This window comes from Ostrea edulis, chromosome 6, assembly GCF_947568905.1.
Source record: "Ostrea edulis chromosome 6, xbOstEdul1.1, whole genome shotgun sequence".
Lineage (NCBI taxonomy): Eukaryota > Metazoa > Mollusca > Bivalvia > Ostreida > Ostreidae > Ostrea > Ostrea edulis.
In genome coordinates this window covers 4,995,922-5,016,013 of record NC_079169.1, presented here as the reverse complement: position 1 = coordinate 5,016,013, position 20,092 = coordinate 4,995,922, and the positions used below count along the sequence as shown (strand labels likewise).

At 35.1% G+C, this 20,092-nt stretch overlaps 1 protein-coding gene across 6 annotated transcripts; it reads left to right on the top strand.

Annotated features, from left to right (window-relative positions):
• Positions 1-16,272, top strand: LOC130047096 (uncharacterized). Of its 6 annotated transcripts, XM_056141345.1 has the most exons (12): positions 1-141; positions 1,465-1,656; positions 4,838-4,944; positions 5,124-5,247; positions 7,139-7,255; positions 9,955-10,134; positions 10,926-11,033; positions 12,121-12,198; positions 14,628-14,800; positions 14,943-15,076; positions 15,258-15,452; positions 15,710-16,272. In XM_056141345.1, exons 1-10 carry the CDS (start codon positions 84-86, stop codon positions 14,967-14,969), a joined length of 1,164 nt encoding a protein of 387 aa, XP_055997320.1. In that variant the 5' UTR covers positions 1-83; the 3' UTR covers positions 14,970-15,076; positions 15,258-15,452; positions 15,710-16,272. The 6 variants fall into 6 exon arrangements, with proteins under 6 accessions (XP_055997320.1, XP_055997321.1, XP_055997323.1 ...); XM_056141346.1 differs by having other exon boundaries at positions 10,932-11,033; positions 15,258-16,272; XM_056141350.1 differs by lacking the exon at positions 1-141 and adding an exon at positions 178-675 and having other exon boundaries at positions 15,258-16,272.
• Positions 16,273-20,092: the final 3,820 nt, after the last annotated feature.

The following is a 20,092-nucleotide window of genomic DNA, read 5'->3' as shown; positions in this document are numbered from 1 at the left end:
GTTCTCCACTATAACTGGGATGACACATATACACACGTCTAGCAGAATGTTTTTCTCTTCATTGCATAATACAACCCAAACTGATGATTACAATGGATAAGTACAAATATTTTCGAGTTTGGATTCTATTTTCTTCTGTTGGTGAGTTAGGGAAAATTTGATATCTGCTGTCGGATACGTGCTTGTAATTCACTTTGTTATTCTACCAATGAAACAAATGTATAACCTTTGTTGTAACTAAAAATCATGAATACTATGTTATATGGTAAGCCTACGGTCGTCGTTCGTTAACGGTATGATACTTATCCTAATGTGTAAAAACTTGTGAAGTACATCCGTTTTCGTCTACAATTGTGGGAATCCTTTTGTTGTGCAGGTGACATATATTTTTGTTAGATTTCACAGACTACAATTTTGGTATAGTTGGTTGCATATTGTTTAACGTCCCTCTCGAGATTTTTTACTCATATGGATCCGTCACCATCATCGGTGAAGGATGCAGACTTTAGGCCTATGCTCATGGCAAACAGGAGGAATCTTTTAAGCCAAACCTGCTTTGACACTGAGTCTCATTATAACGGTTTCACCTGAAGGACCACCCTATTTAGTTTCATCTTACCACATGCAAGGGGTAATGAGGACCTATCTAACCCGGATCTCCCGGGCTCTGTTTTGGTACGACTATATTTTTTGTATTAAGAGAAAATTTGGAGGACTTTCTTTTCTGGACGAAAATATAATATTCTCTTCTAATGATCTAAATAAACACTAATCCTAACAAAGTTAAATATAAATAAAGTTTTAAAAATGCGTCATGAAACATTCCTGTCATCATTTGTATTTGATGAGCATATATGAAATACTCTTATATATGGTTATGCCAAATTTAAAAGAAAATGCTCGAGAAGATCTAAATTTCTATAAACCATGGAAGTACAAAAATATCATTTTTACGAGAAAAGGTACAATTACGATGAAACGAATAACAAATGCACTATCAATAATGACGTTATAGCTCGTATTTGATGAGTGTATATGAAATACTCATACACATGTATAGAGATACACTGTATACCAAACATGAAAGCAAAACGCTTCAGGAAGACCTATATGTCCTTTAAACAACATGAATTTGTGTTTGAAATTTATTTGAATATTTAGTGATTCGACGAAATATAAAAGATTTAAGTGTTCAGGGGAAGGAACCAATAGTCATCATAAAATGATACGCTATGTGGAGTGTCACATCTTGACACCCACGTCTGTTAAACAGCATGAAATCAAATCGGAAGAAATTAAGAGAAATGATGTCTACGGACAAATATTTGTCATTGAAAATTCTTTAATATGAGCTACATATGAAAATATTTACATAATTGATTTCTTATATGAATTGCAATCGTAATACGCATACACATAATTTGTTGGACATGTGGGTTTATTTTCAATCAAATTTTGGAACAGTGATACATGTCCATGCATCAACTGTGAAAGTGGAAAAAGTATACCTCAATTGGACATACTCGAACGAGGCATGTGTCTTACTGGATTTCCTTAGTGTGAAACCCAATTTTAAGACGCTTGTGGCGGACATGAAACAAAATGAAAAGTACTGGATTAAAGATAATGTGGTGGAAAGAAGCGTCGTGACCAAAGGCAAGTGAAGCTCACATAAACAAATACTATTATGTATATTTGAAGTAAATCTCGCATAACAAAATAGAGTTCATGTACACTGTATATTTCAAGTGAACTTCGCATAGCGAATACAGTTCATGTGTATTTGGAGTAAGTGTCACATAAGAGATATGGATTCATTTACTAATAATGTAAATGAATTTGATTTCAAGTTCATTGAGGTTCGGTAACTAAAAGAAGTTAGCATCACATGTACATGCATCGTTTTCGTTTTATAGTCACATCGTGGTTCATAATGTAATTGAACTTGAATTTAAGCTAGGATATAAAACTTGCATAGGAATTTGCTGTTGTCGTTCTGGAATATTTCCATATAATCCATTGTAAAACAAACAAAATAAATAGATATAAAATGAAACTCTGGTTCCAATATTGAACACAGGGTCATGGTGGACATAATCACGCCTCCACTCTACCGATAAATAGATCTTTTGCGCACTAAGCGCAAGCATATTTAATTACCTTATTATACATGCGTGTCAGAAGTCATGGATAAAACGACGTAAGTATGGACGCAGTCTTCTGACAAATAAAACGATCTATTGCTTTCTTTTTGAAACTTTTAATGATTGTTCTCTTATAGTTTGATACCGAGGACCAAAGGTTTACTTTAACATATTTTCTGATGAAAAAATCCTTTTTAGAATTTCTTTGAGAAACTATTTATTTGCACTTTCATACCCACGTTTGAAGATCCCACTTCATAATAACAATTCTTTTCACTCTAAATTCCGAATCGGACAAAAATGTATAATTTTCGTGATACCCCTCTATCGACTACTGAACCCATTGCAGAGTGGTGTTTTTATGGGTGGGGGTATTTATCGACAATGGAAAGCAATGGTAAGTTTACCTAGATAATAGATTATAATTTATGAATCATCGAAATGTGTAGATTACGGCAGTAAATATCCAAGTACTTCGTAGCATCCCTTTTCAAAAAGGAGGGGTTGAAAATTTTACAAAATATAAATATTGACAACTACTACGATCTACACAGGTAATATTTTAAAATGTAAATTTTAAAAATTGGGCGAGGTTATACTCACGACGATTGTGCTTATAACTGAAATTATTCGCGCGACAAAATTGGGAAGTCACTTTTGCATGGTTAGTGAATGTCAGGAATAATTCAGGGCTTTTTTCAATTGCTGAAAATGCAGCCTGATATTCCCTCTCCTTACACTCATTTGATATGGTGATAGCACCCCATCCCCCCTTCACCGTACACTCGTGAGAAGGAGGTGGCTTAAATTAGACTGCTGGGAATGGATTGACTAACAGTTGGATTTTTAGGGGGACACGCACCACCTAAATTGACTGATTTATGATTATTATCCTTATTTGCAATAAAGAGTCCAGCTTTAATATATGTACATATATTATACTACAAGTAAACTTTGAACTGATCAATTGTCAAATTGAAAGTTAGATATAAATCGTTTGATTTTTTTAAAAATTGTCAGAAGTATATATGATTTTAAATCATACAAATTAAATATATCTCTAACTCATGGGCAAGAGGAAGAAATTTATTATTGGGAAAAGAATATTGTGCGAATAGAAGCTTTTATATTAACATGACCGTCGTGCGAATAGTGAAAATTATAAGTGCAATCCAAAAGAACAACAACCAAACATACATGTACAAACACACCCCGTAAAACGTACTTTAATCCAAACCTCAAAACCCTAATTTGGGAATTGGTGGAGAGTGACTTAATTCGTCAGTTCAAACTATCAATTAATACTAGATCTGGATCCAGTTGCACGAAGGTTCGATAACTTTAACGGACAGTCAACTTGCCATTAACTTTAACTTGAACATTTATATAGCGTTAACTTAAAGAAAACTGTCAGTTAAACTTGACTAACTTTTGTGCAATTGGAATCTATTAATTAAGTACCACATACCACAGGAGAGAGAGAGAGAGAGAGAGAGAGAGAGAGAGAGAACGCAACCGATGTTGTGCTTTTTAAAAAGGAAAATAACACATTGTCAATGACATCAGTGGACTGTTATCACCTTTCCGTTTCATTCATTACTTTATTTGTTTAATTTTAGAGAGCTATAAATAACAGGGGACTGTAATTCGCTAGAAAACACCGCAAGTGAAAGGAGCGAGCAGACATAAACATATAAATCTCACCAGCTCAAATTAAATAAATATGAATGAAACATTCAAACCTGCGACCCTTAGTGGTAACTTTAATGTGTATTTGTAAGACTGATATAATTTTATGTCTCACAGTGAAAGAAGTTGTTGAGCAGCCGTCGTCGTTCGCTGTTTTATATTGACAAAGGACCCGGAAGTTTATTGCACTATGATCTTTTGACCCAGCATGACGTTTGCGTGTGCAAAACATCTATATTGCATTGATTTTACAATTTATATCCTTGTGGTTCCTATTGAAATTCAAAGCATTCTGTGATATATTTCTTTTATAATACTCGCATATTGATGTGACGAACCACACTCTTACCAAGATATATGAGAAGAAAATTTCAAGAAAGCTATCTTTTACATTACTATTCAAAACTTGAAACCCATTTGCGGCCATCCGCATCCGGAATAATTAAATTTGAATCTACACATTGTTTTATTAGAATATAACTTTGACAAAATATTCCTTTCTTCTTGAGAACTTTTCGTAAGGTTATATTTACCTGCTTAAATTGATGTTCCTACACAAAACGTTGAACCACTATCGTGATCCCAACCTTGCCTCGGCGGCAATACTTTGAGCAGATTAAAGCATCGGTATGTAATAAAGCTTTCACAAAAATTTAGACTTCTTCTTGTTTGAAACACAACACATCATTTTTACACATGTTGGCTGGATTGACAAAAACAAATAAAATTCTACGATTCAGATAACTTTTTATTACGCAAATGAAAAACAAAACAGACATTATACCCCAACCCCAATAAAACACGATTACAAAACATCCGCCTAATATCGTGAAAAGGCAAAGAATGACCAGACATTTAAATCCCAAAGAGAATATACAATCATGAGAAGGAGAAACACGGAGCCCCGGACATATCCGATGTGGGATCCTTGTTTATTTATAATCACAATATATAGCGATACCATGTGCCACAAAGTTTTACAGCTATGCAGTTATGTATTCTAGGTTGCCAGACGAAAGTAAACGTTTTGAATTCGACTACAATAGAAGACAATATTCTTTCAAAATGCTTTCAATTCTGCTCCGAATCTAGCGACACAGTTGGGATACAGGTACCATTACTCACGGGTGCTTTATTAAGATAATTTTCAACACAAATGGAAAAATAAATGTTAACTAACTTATAGAAGAATAATTTGTTGTTCATGAATTTGACTTGCAATTTCAAACTATTTGTATTGTATAACATGTAAATCCTGCCTTACAAATATGATTAATATTTCTCATTCAGGAAAACAACTGTTCCTGTCTTTCAAATCTGAATAACGGCTTCGATAATGTCTGTGATGATCAATGTGTATGGACGAACGAACAATGTAAAGAAATAGCTGCATTTTCTGTTTATGAAAGAAAAGGTATGGGATTTTTTTTCCTTCATTTTTACCAACTGTTAGACAGTTCTTTACACTTTGAATTTGACTATGTGACTACAAATTGCTCCGTTTACCTGTTAAAAATATATGGCTCACGGGGGTTGCGACCGGTCGATAGGGAATGCTGACTCCTCTTAGGCATCTGAACCCATCTCCGGTGTGTCTAGGGGTCCGTGTTTGCCCTACTCTTAATTTTGTATTCTTTATTATACGACTTATGATATTGATTATATTCACCTTCTTTTACGTTTTATCCACTTTGACAAAGTGTCGAATTCTTCCTTCATAGTCTGGCATACACTGTAGTCATTGACAAATTTCATAATAGAGACGACGTTTTGTCGCCAATCGAGAGATCGGGGCTCTCTGAATGTCGGACCGTTTAGAATAAGTAACCCAGGTCGTCATTTTCAACTCTATTTACATCATCAGTAATGACATGTGCAGCTGAACTTAATTAAAAGAAGAAATGAACCTGGCAGAATTTTGTATAAGATGGTCTTTATCTAGGCACTACAAAGTTTCTATCAAAATTCTTGGATGCATTAATACAGGTATATTTGTAGGAAGTACAGGGTGTAAACTTTAAATTCAAATATACAGGAATGAAAGACTGAACATTTTATGACCAAGCATGTTTCTCATGTCGTCGGCGTCTAATTCTTTCTTAGTAAATTTATGTACTGATACCGATGGTCAATTAAGAGAAAACTTTTCTCTATTCCTTTCGAAGCTTTCATCCCGTGGGGATCCGGATTAGAATAGGTCCCCATTACCCCTTGCTTGTTGTAAGAAGCGACTAAATGGGAAGGTCCTTCGGATGAGACAGCAAAATCCGAGGTCCCGTGGTTCGGTATATTGAAGATACCCCCTGCTCAAAGGCCGTGAGCTCCGAACATAAGCCGAAATTTTGCAGCCCTTCACTGGCAATGGTGACGTCTCCATATATAGTTATGAGATTATACGACCTATCATAAATTATTTCACCTGTTTTAACCCAAATAATTTGATTTTAAATCGATGTTTACAAATAACCGCGTCACTCTGCCATTTCAAGTGACAGTCACGTGACCAGTTCAAACTTTCAGATCATCGGTGGTCTTACCTGTGTAAAGCTGTGTATTTTGTTATAACAGTACCGTACCATAAGTTTAATAGAAATAAAAGTATCAAATACCTCTTAGTAATTTGTTGTTTTACGCTCTTTCAGCCTTAAAACTAGACAGTTGCGTATGAGTTAATAGATCATGTTGGGATTCCCCTGACGCGCGTGGGTCTATTTATAGACGTCTTTTATGGGATGATTTATATATGTAGCCACTATATTTACTTTCTAAATAATATTCGCACTATTTTCTTTTACATGCAGATGTTTTCAAGCATGCAATTAAGGGAAAGTTAATAACTTTATGAAGTAATTAATCTGCTTTAAAGTAATTATGTACAAAAATAATACATGAACATCGGGTCATACAGCTTTAAACCGACCGCGATTTGTTGCTAAATGGAAAAATCGGGATTTTTTTTCCGACCGCGATATTATCCTGCTATACAGTATGTGTATCTGACCTGAAGTATCACATACCATACATATGATGTTTATTAACTCCATCCATAAACAGTCTAAAAAAACATTTACCAGATATCGAGAAGAAAACTTTCTTACTGATGAATAATGTATGCTCATTACCAGAAACATTCTGGCATCAAACTGTCTAATAAACAAATTCAGAAGATATATCATAGAGGATGTGAATTCACATGAATGTTTTAGTACCGATCCCGACTACATAAGTATTTGGACCATGTTGTATAATGTATGCTGATGACTGTTTTCTTTTAATGCTTATGTAATGGAAATTCTTATTTGTAGATTATAAAAGCATCCTGAGTGGTTATCGTTTCGACCGTTGTATTACCCTATTTTACACCCAACAACTGTTTTGGACTAAAACTGATTGCTCAAAGAAATGTCACTATATATGTCAAAGTAAGTTTACAACGTAAGATGAAACATTTCAAAATTAGTCAATCAACATAGTCATTGAACGACTTCTGTAAGGACAAAAACGTCGTCATACTGTGTGTTCCCTTCATTGTAGCGCCATAATGAAGTGTTTTCCTGCACATTACAGCATTAAATGAAGTATATAGAAAATTAAAACAAAAATGTACGAAAGCCCAGAAGGCTCAATTCAAAATACGAGATTCGAAATTCAAAATACGAGATTGGAATTTCGAAATTCAAAATCCAAATTAACCAATCAAAATGTAGGTCACAATAGATTAAAGGATAGAGAGTACATGCATATAAACTATGACAGAAAGCTTATTCTTCTAATATGTTTACCAAACAACAAAACATTTCTTTTAAAACTATAAATGTTATGTTGTATGCTTAGCATGCAGACAGGCCCGTAGCTTTGGGTGTTTGGGTCAAGTACTCATCTATTACATGTAATATATATAAACAATAGAGGAAATTCGAACCATGAATAAATATTTCTCTCCGATCTATGTTCTTTTTACATTTTTTAGGGTCCAGGAAGCTTAACTACATGTGTCATTACGACAGAAAAATAATCTATCCACGTTTTGATAATTATCTTATCCCACTGATTCCCATTATGGGCAATATTTTGACATTATAAATCATGTCATTATATGCAAACAGGCCTGTAGAAAGTCAGGTTCATAGAAAGCGTGGAGGGGGGTGGGGGTGGAACAAGGTCGAATACACCTCAAATAGTACACTTTAATTGAAATGGAATCGAAGGTTATATGAATAAAATTAACTGATGACATCCCGTAGCAATATATTCTGATTTTAGATTAAGCTATAGGTTTACCCGCATACACTATACCATTTTTTTTCTGCTGAGAATGAATGATCATATTCTTATAATTTATTTTACATGAAGATAACTGTACATGTTTGAGTTAACAATGACACAGGCGCATGGCTTCAGCCCCCCCCCCCCCACCCCACCCCCCCCCCCCCACCACCACCACCATGATTCACCCGAATAGCCTACTTGAGTTGATTTAATTATTTATGTTCAAAATTTCTCTGATGCATGTCACAATGTCTTGCCTACCCCAAAAGGCCAAAATAACTCAAAATAAGCCTTTTTATTGAATACCCTTAATACCCAGTGAGGGTATAAAGTTATAAAAAGGGTTTATTTTGATTTATTTTAGACTTTTTGGGTATGCAAGACATTGTTGATATTCATTAAAGAGATGTTCAACAAACATACATGTAGCAATTTCGATTTATATTTATAATCGTTTCACGCTTTTTTTAAGCTTTAGAGATTGGCCTTCTATTGGTATAACAAACTGTATTCCATTATACCGGTGTAAGGCCAATCTCTAAAGCTTACAAAAAGCGTGAAACGATTATATATAAATCGAAATAGGGATGGGATCGACAAGGAATCCACACATTTCGGAAAATTTATCGTCGCAGAAAAAAAAACCCAGAAGGGGTGTTGGTGTTGGTAGTAGGGTCCATACTTCAGATGCCTGTACAAATATCTTCCTCACCCGTTCATTTTTTATATGCGCCTGGGTGTAAATAATGGAGGAAATTCGAACCATGAATAATTATTTATCTCCCATCTATGTTGTCTCTTTTTATAATTTTTTATGTTTCAGGAAGCTTAACTACGTGCGTCATTAGTCGTTTTAAAAAACAGCTTGTCCCATTCATTCATATTTGTACACGTACATATATGTTCTATGTTCAAGTATGTATAATATGAATCAGTCCATAAGATAATTTTTAAAACGTGGATAGATTAGTATTCTGCCGTTATCACGCACGTAGTTAAGCTTCCGGGACCCTAAAAAATGTAAAAAGATACAACATAGATCAGAGATAGATATATATTTATGGTTCGAATTTCCTCCATTGTTTATATATAGATAACTGGAAAAAAATCAAACTAGAATCAATTGTTGGAGGGGTATCATCGGTTAATAGGCTTCATATACGATTTCACTTTAAGGTATATCATGATGTATATTCGTCATTATTTTGCCTGGTTATCACATACAGTGCAGAATTAATATGTGGGAGCTGGAACAAGTCTTCTGTCCCCCTCCCTTCCCGCTTTCTACGGGCCTGTCTGCATGCTAAGCATACATCAAAACATTTATAGTTTTAGAAGAAATGTTTCGTTGTTTGGTAAACATATTAGAAGAATAAGCTTTCTGTCATATTTTAAATTTACATGTATATACATGTACCCTCTAACCTTTAATCTACTGTGACCTACATTTTGATTGGTCAATTTGGATTTTGAATTTCGAAATTCGAATCTCGTATTTTGAATTTCGAATCTCGTATTTTGAATTTCGAATCTCGAATGAGCCTTCTGGGCTTTCGTATAAATAATCATTTGTTCAACTATACAAGATATACCACAAATCTATATTAATAGATCAAAGCATGTAGACAATCAATTAATCTTACTGAATTTCATTATTGACAAATGTTGGCGATTGAAAGTATTTTTGGAAGATCAAGCTTCCAAGAAATCCTGTTTAAAACAATAGAATAAGCAATGCTTTTAAGAGATAGATTTCTAGAGACCCTTCAGTCACACTCTATATTGAAATATTAGATATGCTTTTCTCTTCTTTGAATACTTTTCATATATGTTAAATCAATTTTGTGTGTAGAAAATGGAGATTTACTTGTAAACTCCCAAGAAGAGGTTACTTGGCTGGAGGCTGTTTCCATATGTGCTAGGAATCAATCAGTGTTGGCGAACATTCTACCAGAAACTAACGTTAAATTGCCCCGAAATGCTAGATATCGTCTATCGTATTGGGTTGGAATACGGCAACACTATGAAACAGGTGAAGTAAAGCGTTTTTGTATATTGATTCAAAGCAACATCACCCCAAATTGCTACAATAAAGACAGAGTTTTGTTGCAGATTACCGAAGTTTATCCAATGAAAATTAGCTATGTCAGTGTTATAGGGTAAATATTCGACTGGTCGAATTCATTCCAAGAAAAAATTCAAATAACTAAACTAATTTTGAAGACTTTGCAGCAGACATACATGTTGCACAAATTAAGTTAGGGAATACATTTAACATACATGTTCTATAGCACACGCCTTACTTCGACTTTAAGATCGATTCCATGTATTTTATCGTCAACTTCATGTGTCACGATGAGAATACAGCACGTTTTATGAACTGAAAATTCTGTGGATTTGTCCTTTAATATCGCAAATAAACCCTATCCACCCCCCACAAATGAAAAAAAAATCTAATCCCATATTTAACAAATAATGTTCTTTCAATTTTGAAAAGGAAACTTGAATCTGAAAGGAATGATTTGTTGTTCTATATTTGCCATGTTTTAAATGAAATGATTCAACTTTCTGTCAAATCAACAATTGGAAAAGGGAGGATCGACCTAATAATAACTAGTATACTTTAATGAGTATTTGAAACGCTATTGAAAATTACTGCCAGATGTAGTGATAAAATTATATGTATTTCCTTTTGATTGTGTCCGAACAAACTTGATTGAGATATTTATTTATAAACATACGAAATAAAATAAAATATATAAACAGAGGTTACTACATATCATTATCGCATGTTTGATTTTAACATTACTTTACTATGGATAGTTTCAGATGATAAATCTGTATGCCATTACATTGAGCGTTATAAAGCAAACGATATTCTATATGGAGCAGAGACGTGTACGAAGGAGTTACACTACATTTGTTTGAATGGTAGGTACGTGCCTTTATTACCCTATACAATACAAAAAAGGTTACACCTAGATGATCAGTGTCATTGGTTCAAACTTCGTTTTAAATAATTAGTTAGAATAACTCATTTCCATTGCTCTAGTACAAAATTATTTTCAATATTTACGATTAAGAAAATCATGTTTGTGATAATCATTAATGACAAAATCAATAAAATTCCTATACAACTTTTAGAAAATAAAATCGTTATAAGTGAACGTTATACTAGCAATAGCAGGAGGTGCTAGATTCCAGCCCCGATTTCACCTTTATCAGGAGGTGCTAGATTCCAGCCCCGATTTCACCTTTATCAGGAGGTGCTAGATTCCAGCCCCGATTTCACCTTTATCAGGAGGTGCTAGATTCCAGCCCCGATTTCACCTTTATCAGGAGGTGCTAGATTCCAGCCCCGATTTCACCTTTATCAGGAGGTGCTAGATTCCAGCCCCGATTTCACCTTTATCAGGAGGTGCTAGATTCCAGCCCCGATTTCACCTTTATCAGGAGGTGCTAGATTCCAGCCCCGATTTCACCTTTATCGTCCAATTTAGGTGGTTCAAGCCTAAGCATGGTAGTGACAGGTACTTCGCCAAATTCTCAGTATTTAGAATTAAAAGTTGCAAGTCTTTTGGATGAAATCAGCATTTCGCAAATTCTATGGTAGTTACATTGATCTACTTTGCTAACACAACCTGCTAATGTTGTCTGACGTGTTTCATACCAAGATATAGGGATCACTGCGGTTGTGACCAGTCCACAGGGAACGCTTACTCCTCCTATACACCTGATCCCACCTCTGCTATGTCCAGGGGTTCGTGTTTGCCATACTCTTAATTCCTTATAGGAGTCATGAGATTGATCACCGTTCTTTATCATCCGAGGTTCCGAATCACGTGCATCGGCGCGATAATGAAATATCACTGTTACGGCCCTAAACACTATATATAGCTCTATGTTTGTAATGCTTACGTACAGCTGATGATGTCTTTGTATTAGTGAAAAAATCCCGATATTAGATTTCATGTACGCTAATAGTTGTTTACATGTTCTCTAGTCAATGATATTTCAGAAGACACTACATCCACAAGTATGGTTAAACCAAGTGATTCTACAACTCAACACCCAGTATCGGTCACAAATCATCAAGGTAAATCCTGCCAATGGACAAAATTGGTATATTTTATTAGAAAGTGTTTGGCGTTAGATTTTCTCTTTAATTCAAATTTGCATTTAGATGATTTGATTATTTTTCACTGCTCTGAACAATTAAAGGACAAAACGCATGGTTTGAAAGGTTTTTTAGTTTTTAATTAAAATCAATTCCTGATGTGTTTAATAACAAAACTGAAATATTTCAAAATTCAACTGTAGCTAATTTTAAAAGTTCTAAGACGATGATATTCGAATTCCGCGATATGCATATTTTTAAACCGATTTTCCGCGCCATTATGTGTGAAATCATATGCGCCCTTTCGATCGTGGAAGTGTGTAGACAGCTGGCCCTTTTACGCGATTGTAAAATGTGGGATTATGTCATTCTGTGCCGCCTTCGGTTGTAACAGTCGACAGAGGAAGGGATCCATGGTAAGTTTCTTTTTCACCTATCCGAAGGATGCGGTGAGGAGGAAGATCTGGTGATTTTCTGGCGCCGTGAGGACTTTGTGCCAACGAAGAACAACATTTTTCCAAGGGCCAGTTAGATAGAGATTCAGAAAAGCTTCAGGAGAATGGCTTCGCTGGAGCTAAAATCCGACTGCGGAGCGATGCTGTACCATATATCCTTTTTGTAGTGCGTCATCTTCAGGATGGGAATGTCACAGCCACATTTGCAAAACGCCAGACAGCCGATGTAAGTTATTAGTAACATTTGTACTTAATATTTTCATATTGTTAATATTGGTATAATAATCAATGAATATAATTCATTCTGAAGTGAATATAATACATGTACATGTACATAGGTAGTTTGAGAAAATGATCTATAGTAAAATAGAAATCTACTGTATGTAAAACTTATACGGTACCTATTTTGATGCACCAGATGCGCACTTCGACAAATAATGTCTCTTCAGTGATGCTCAACCGAAATGTTTGAAATCCGAAATAACAATGAAGTTTTAGAGCTATTAGGGGAAAACAGTGCGCCAAAAAAAAAAAAAAAAAGGAGTCAAATTCGTCTAAGGATAAGAGCTATGCGTGAGGGAGATAATTCTTAATTTTGAAATGAATTTCTAAATTTTATAACCAATTAAATATACATCCGTATTTTCAAGCTAGTAACGAAGTACTTCGCTACTGGACTGTAGAGACCCTCGGGGACTAACAGTCCACTAGCAAAGGCCTCGACCCAGGGGTCATAATGTAAAACTTATACGGTACCAATTTGGATGCACCAGATGCGCATTTCGACAAATAATGTCTCTTCAGTGATGCTCAACCGAAATGTTTGAAATCCGAAATAACAACGAAGTTTTAGAGCTATTATAGGGGAAAACAGTGCGCCAAAAAAAGTGGAGTCAAATTCGTCTAAAGATAAGAGCTATGCGTGAGGGAGATAATCCTTAATTTTGAAATGAATTTCTAAATTTTATAACCAATTAAATATACATCCGTATTTTCAATCTAGTAACGGAGTACTTCGCTACTGGGCTGTGGAGACCCTCGGGGACTAACAGTCCACCAGCAGAGGCATATGTAGATTACATTGTAGTTTTTTAAAATGCAAATAAGTGTGGGGTCAGGTGATTGGGGGATGGGTAATCATTCTCCGTTGACTGGTCACACCCGCCGTGAGCCCTATATCCTGATCAGACAAATGGAGTTATCCGTGGTCATAATTAGTGTGCCAAGAACGGTCTAACAATCGGTATGACACACGTTAGACAGCATTTGACCGGTCGACAGGGGATGCATACTCCTCCTAGGCACCTTATGCCACCCGCCTCTGGTGTGCCCAGGGGTGCGTGTTTGTCCAACTATCTATTTTATATTGCTTATACACTGTAGGAGTTATGCGATTGATCACTGTTTGTGATCTTCACCTTTCATTACGTAATGTAACTAACTTAATGTAATCTTTTTTTGTATATACTATACAGGTGTTTCAAAGAAGGTGGGCTCTGCCGCTAATAGGCAAGACGGTGAGATATCCAACTCTGGGTGATGAGTTCTGACAACCATTGTTCCTGGGTGGCAGCCTCCAGTGGGGATAGCGGAGACCAGAAGAACAGAAGTGGTCTTCCGTGGTGGAGCATGTCACCAACAAAAATGATAAATGTCATATTGGGGTGTTGACCGAGGACGGACAATTTATGATAAGACAATAAAGTATATACTTGTATGCAAAGGTGAAGATAACGAACAGTGATCAATCTCATAACTCCTACAAGCAATACAATATAGATAGTTGGGCAAACACGGACCCCTGGACACACCAGAGGTGGGATCAGGTGCCTAGGAGGAGTAAGCATCCCCTGTATGTAAAGTAATGAAACATCATTGACTATGACCAATCAAAGGTGTTTATTAATATTTGTAGATTGATACTGATTAAGTCCAACCTATAAAATTTTACAGGTTTCGGTGCCCACAAGCTCTTCAAAGAGGTGGTGGAGAGCAAGTTCCTGCTAAAAGATATGAGGAAGTTATCTCCCCTGCGCCAAACCTACAGCCTTGGAGGTGTTTCACAGTGTTGTGAACAGCTTTGCACCGAAGACCGCCAACTTTTTCTACCCATTGATAATGCCCAGGCAATTTTGATCTTATAAGATGCATTAAATAAAAACTAACTATGTTTAGAATTTTTTATTTGATATATTGCATTTATAATAGCTACATGTATATGTTTGTTCAAGTCTGTAAATTGTAAAGTCTTCAACATATTTTGTACAGATTGAGTATGACAGCTCTACACTTTAATGAGCATGGTCAGCGTGAACAGGCTGTGATCAGATCTAGGGATTTACAGTGCCAGCTTAGCTATCTGAAAGGGAAAAAGGGAGAATATGCAGATACATGACTCAATGGTAAGACTAAAGAGTTCAGATGATAATATTTTGAAGATGCAATCTTTAAGTACAAATCATTTTCAATGCGTATGTACAAAAATGATCATTTCAAACAAATTAGAAAATTAACTTTCTAAACAAAACACACAGTTTAAGTAAATTGTATCCTGAATTAAACTTTTTAATTATCACGTTTCAGAGACTACAGGGCCATATTGTGGATAAACCTTGTTGAACGGTGCATGCAACTTCTCTCATACTTATTCGCTTGATCACATGGGAAAGTCATCATTGGATATCAGGCACCATCCACCAAATCGTCATACGCTGCAGTTGTCAAGGACCAGCTGATCATCACATGATTGGGGAGGCAACCCTAACCAGCAGAACAAAGGTACTGATATCCGGTGTAACTTTTGAGGGACACTGCTGTCGAATCCTGGATATCACAAACGCTGGATTAAACTTCCGATTGCCTCATCCAAGACTGTGACATACCCATACTACAAATCGTCGATAGGCGATGTGTCGATATACTCGGTTAAGATTGATTTCATCATTATTTAATTTGTGCTTGTACAATATTGATTCTATGTTTGGATGTTTTTCTCTCTCCACTGTCAATATAAAATCCTATTGTATACTTTCAAGCCTCTACATGGATTAGCTCCAGCATATTTCCAGGAACTAGTTCAAGTCTGCCATCCATAGCAACACTTCGTTCTGTGGATTTATTATACTTTCTAAACCCACGTGCTCGTACTAAACTATATGGCGAAAGACGGTTTGATGTTTGGTGTCGAGAGTTCATTAGCTGCTTTTAAAACAAACTTAAAACATCTCTATTTTATATTTGCATTTAATTTGTAATTGGGTATTGGATACAGTTATTTCAAATAAAACCACAGAACAACCCTCAGTTTTAGTATTATTTTATGCCTTTTTCTATATATTTATTCTGCTTTGTTTTAGTTTGGTTTTATTGTGTTACATGTAAAGCGCCTCGGGGTAATTGTCTTAATTAGATAAAGCGCTACATAAATGTATAATAATAATAATGATAATAATAATTGATATCTTATCATTTGACAATGGTGAATAATTTTTCATTTTGTCTGTTATTGTGAATTAATCACTGTATTTGTATATATTGTATCTATTTCTTATTTAGTGTATGGTAATATTCTAAGCACGATTAAAATGTGATTAACTTCTTTAGTGTCGTACTCATTGAATGGTTCATTGTCATCGAATGTCCCTTCTGTCTGAATGCAGTCATAAAGGCTAACTTCCGGAACTCGAACATTCAAAGAATTGTCGATAAAAGTCTGGTGATGTTTGACGCACTCCCGTTCACTTGAAGTCTACATTAACATCGGGATTCGGACGCATTGGTGGTTTAAACATATAAGGCTGAACATTGATGTTACATGTAACGTGAATGTCATCGATGCTGACACACTCGTTATTCATCGTGACAAAGTATCGCTCTTTTACCGTCTCAACACAGAATCAGCTGTTCGAAAGGGCGTAAATGTCATAGTACCATGTGACACCCCTATCTAATTATTCTAGGTCCTTAGTTTTAAATAAATAGCAAAGAAGTAGGAACAGTTTCTACAGTCATATGGCCTAAAATATTGATGATTTCAATTGGAGCTCAAATCCTGGCATTCAATTAAGGAATAGTTTAGCAAACCCAAAATTCACTCAGTTTGATACAGCAAAATGATTTGTGTCATATGACGAGAGCTTGAAGTTGGCATAAAATTGCAAAAATGCCATTTTCAATGAAAATATCCACAAATTCAGGTGGTTTTCCTTTTAGGAAACATACAGCGCATGCGTCGAGCAAATTCATATTGAAGCATGTTTTTCATCTCAAAATAATACACAATATATATCACTTTCATTTTGCTCGACAAATGCGTTCATCTTTTCCTGAGCAATAATTTGTATGACATTTGACAGTTTTCAGGCTTATTTTGAGAAAAAGGCGTGAAATGTCTTATTCATGATGTCCATAGAGAACATAAATTAATACATATTCATGGCCTAATCATCTATGAAAAATCAAAATTGTATTTGTTTGGCGATATTGTCATGACCGTTTAATCAAAGATGCATAATAACAGATACTGATGGAGCTATTGACAGATATGATACATGTGCATCAGATAAGACATGCTATATATACAATATTACAGCATATAGCAGATGTAAACAGTTAGAAAATAAAATATCATCTTTATCTGATGAGCCTGGAAAAGACAGTGCACACTGGAGACAAAATTATAATAACAAAATCCAGTCCCTAGTCAATACTTAAAGTCAGAAGATTCACTGGTCCAAAAATATCGTCTAACGTCAACTTCCAAGTAAGTTCCTTTGTAATAGAGCAGACATCGCTTTTCATTGTCATGACGCTGCCAAAGACAAAACGGAAGCCGAAACAAAAGAATATACAATTATTATGGAATTAGGAGGTAGGGAGGGATACTTTGTGCTTGAATCAAAGTTGGATGCTGAGACAGAAAAAATGTAAACAACGCGCGTGATCCAAAAGTAATAAATATGACCACTTTCGTAATACTAAAGATGGTGATTGTACAATAACTTATTAGAGTTGTCGTTCTTTTCCTAACCACTATATGCATAAAATTACACGGTTTATCCATCTTGTGATAAGGCAGCATTAACTGGAGATATATCTATCGGACGGGTACAATTGAAGGCAAATTATCACAATTTATCGGTAAAGCACTCATATCTGTATGGATTTGCCCTGTATGGAAGCTTGTAAATTACAACTACCCTTGAAATACACAAATTACACCCAGTACGACAACTTTTCGATAGTTATTGTCATTCCCAGGACATACAGATCAGAGGTCATAGTCATCAGTCATGATCATGACAACTGGACTTTGTGTCTATTTGAAGTATAATATACATGAAAAGGTAGATAAAAACAAACAGTACTGGGAAATATACGTGTTACAAATAACATCTGTCATATTGTCATATTTGTTTTACTGAGTGTAATTTGTATATTTACTGGGTGGTTGCATATTTTGTATTCACATTCACTAATTTAAAAAATTACAAAAAAATGAAACATTTATTGTCATTGAATTAAACTGTTTAGAGTTTCTCTTTCACAATTCGAAAAGACAATTGAAGGAAAAAGTGAAGATAACAAACAGTGATCAATCTTATCCATCTTAAAAAGTATACAAAATTAAGAATAGGGCAAATATCAACCTCTCGGCACACCAGAGATATGATCAGGTGCCAAGGAGGAGTACATATCCTGTTTACCTATCTCACCCGCCATGAGAGCTATATCATAATCAGGTTAACGGAGTAATTCTTAGTCAAAATCAGTATGTAAAGAAGAACCTAACAATTGGTATGAAGCACGTCAAACATCATTCGACCTGATGAAAATTGTCTTTGCAAATTTGATCATTTTGATGACCATAAAATTTGCGAAATGTTGACTTTTGATGAAACTGTTGAAACCCCTGTAACATCAACTTATTTGTTGGTAGCCTACCCGATTTAAAAACTTCATCATACGCAGAACATACCCATGCGTATTGAATGAGTTGAGAGGTATAACCACTATATAACGGTGATAATGGAATGTTTCTATATAAATATGGGACGTTGACAATGGAGAGCTGAAATCATCCCATTTGTCATATAGATGAGTTGTTGGTTTGACATTAAGATTTATGATCAATAAAATACCCAAGTATGAAAGGTGAAGATAACGAACAGTGATCAATCTCATAACTCCTATAAGTAATACAAAATAGATAGTTAGGTAAACACGGATCCTGGACACAGAAGAGGTGGGGTCAGGTGCCTAGGAAGAATAAGCATCCCCTATCGACCAGTCACACCCACCGTGAGCCATATATCCTTATCAGGTAAACGGAATTATCCGTAGTCAAATTCAGTATGCCAAGTTTTGTGCTGGGCAAAAAGGAGACTGTAATGTCTTTTATTTCGAGTTGACCTGGATCTATCAAATTGATATATGAATGAAAAATGATTATTGTAACTAGATAAAACACCGTCGATATATCTAGATGTTGAGATGATGGCCAAAGCAAAAGATTTTTTTCATCTTATGTAGAAGTTTTCAAATAAATTCTGCCTCATAAGAATACAAATACAGATTAGCTAATCAAGGAGCACAATTCCCGTCTCCGCTAATCCGATGGAAGATCTGATCACCGATATATATTGCCAATGAAGAATCCAGCATATTTTATATCAAGATCAGAGTACCTGTGCGTAGAATCAGAGTGGTGTTTAACCAAGTTATATTTGAGGACTAACAATAAGATATGAATGTTTACGTGTGTCATTTGTATTGAAGAAACAGCTGTCTCTGATGTCAAACCGTCAATTTCTTGTACTAATAGTAAACTGTAATTCAAAGGTATCCTGTGCTTGGAGAAGAACATGCCAGTCAGAAAGAAATACTAACATTCATGATGAGACTTCACGAGAAGTACATGTACATATCTCAATACTGCAAACCCTTATAAAACATATATGTCTATTAAGATATCATGAAATGACAAGTAGACTAACAGATGATGCGTTTTTTTCCACGAACAGTTCAGGCAGGATTTCCCTGTTTAAAAATATGTGAAATATTGATTAGAATATTCATTTAAGAAATGACGAACACTTGGTTATCAGTGTAAGTAAGACATGCAGGAATCTTCTACAAATATCCACAATAGCACTTGTTACTGCATATAATAAAAATAAAACGACATTTTACTGATATAGACTTAGAATCATGTTAGTTATTCTACCTTTGTGTATGATGAAAACAAAACCTATATACGATTAAAATCACCATTCTCTACCATCACAAAAAATCCTTAAAAAATCCTTTAAACAAAAAAACCTCCAACGGAACTAATCAATTAAGAAATCATTAAACCTAACATCTTAAATGTAAACCTGCTATCCTACATTGCCCGGATGTTCAGTCAGGAAGTAAAA

What these genes read in the sequence shown, in the direction of transcription:
- LOC130047096 (XM_056141345.1), top strand. Translation starts at nt 84, where the DNA reads ATGATTACAATGGATAAGTACAAATATTTTCGAGTTTGGATTCTATTT. An exon ending in GCGACACAGTTGGGATACAG is followed by an intron (nt 4,945 to 5,123) that starts GTACCATTACTC and finishes TTTCTCATTCAG; the next exon opens with GAAAACAACTGTTCCTGTCT. An exon ending in TTCTGTTTATGAAAGAAAAG is followed by an intron (nt 5,248 to 7,138) that starts GTATGGGATTTT and finishes TCTTATTTGTAG; the next exon opens with ATTATAAAAGCATCCTGAGT.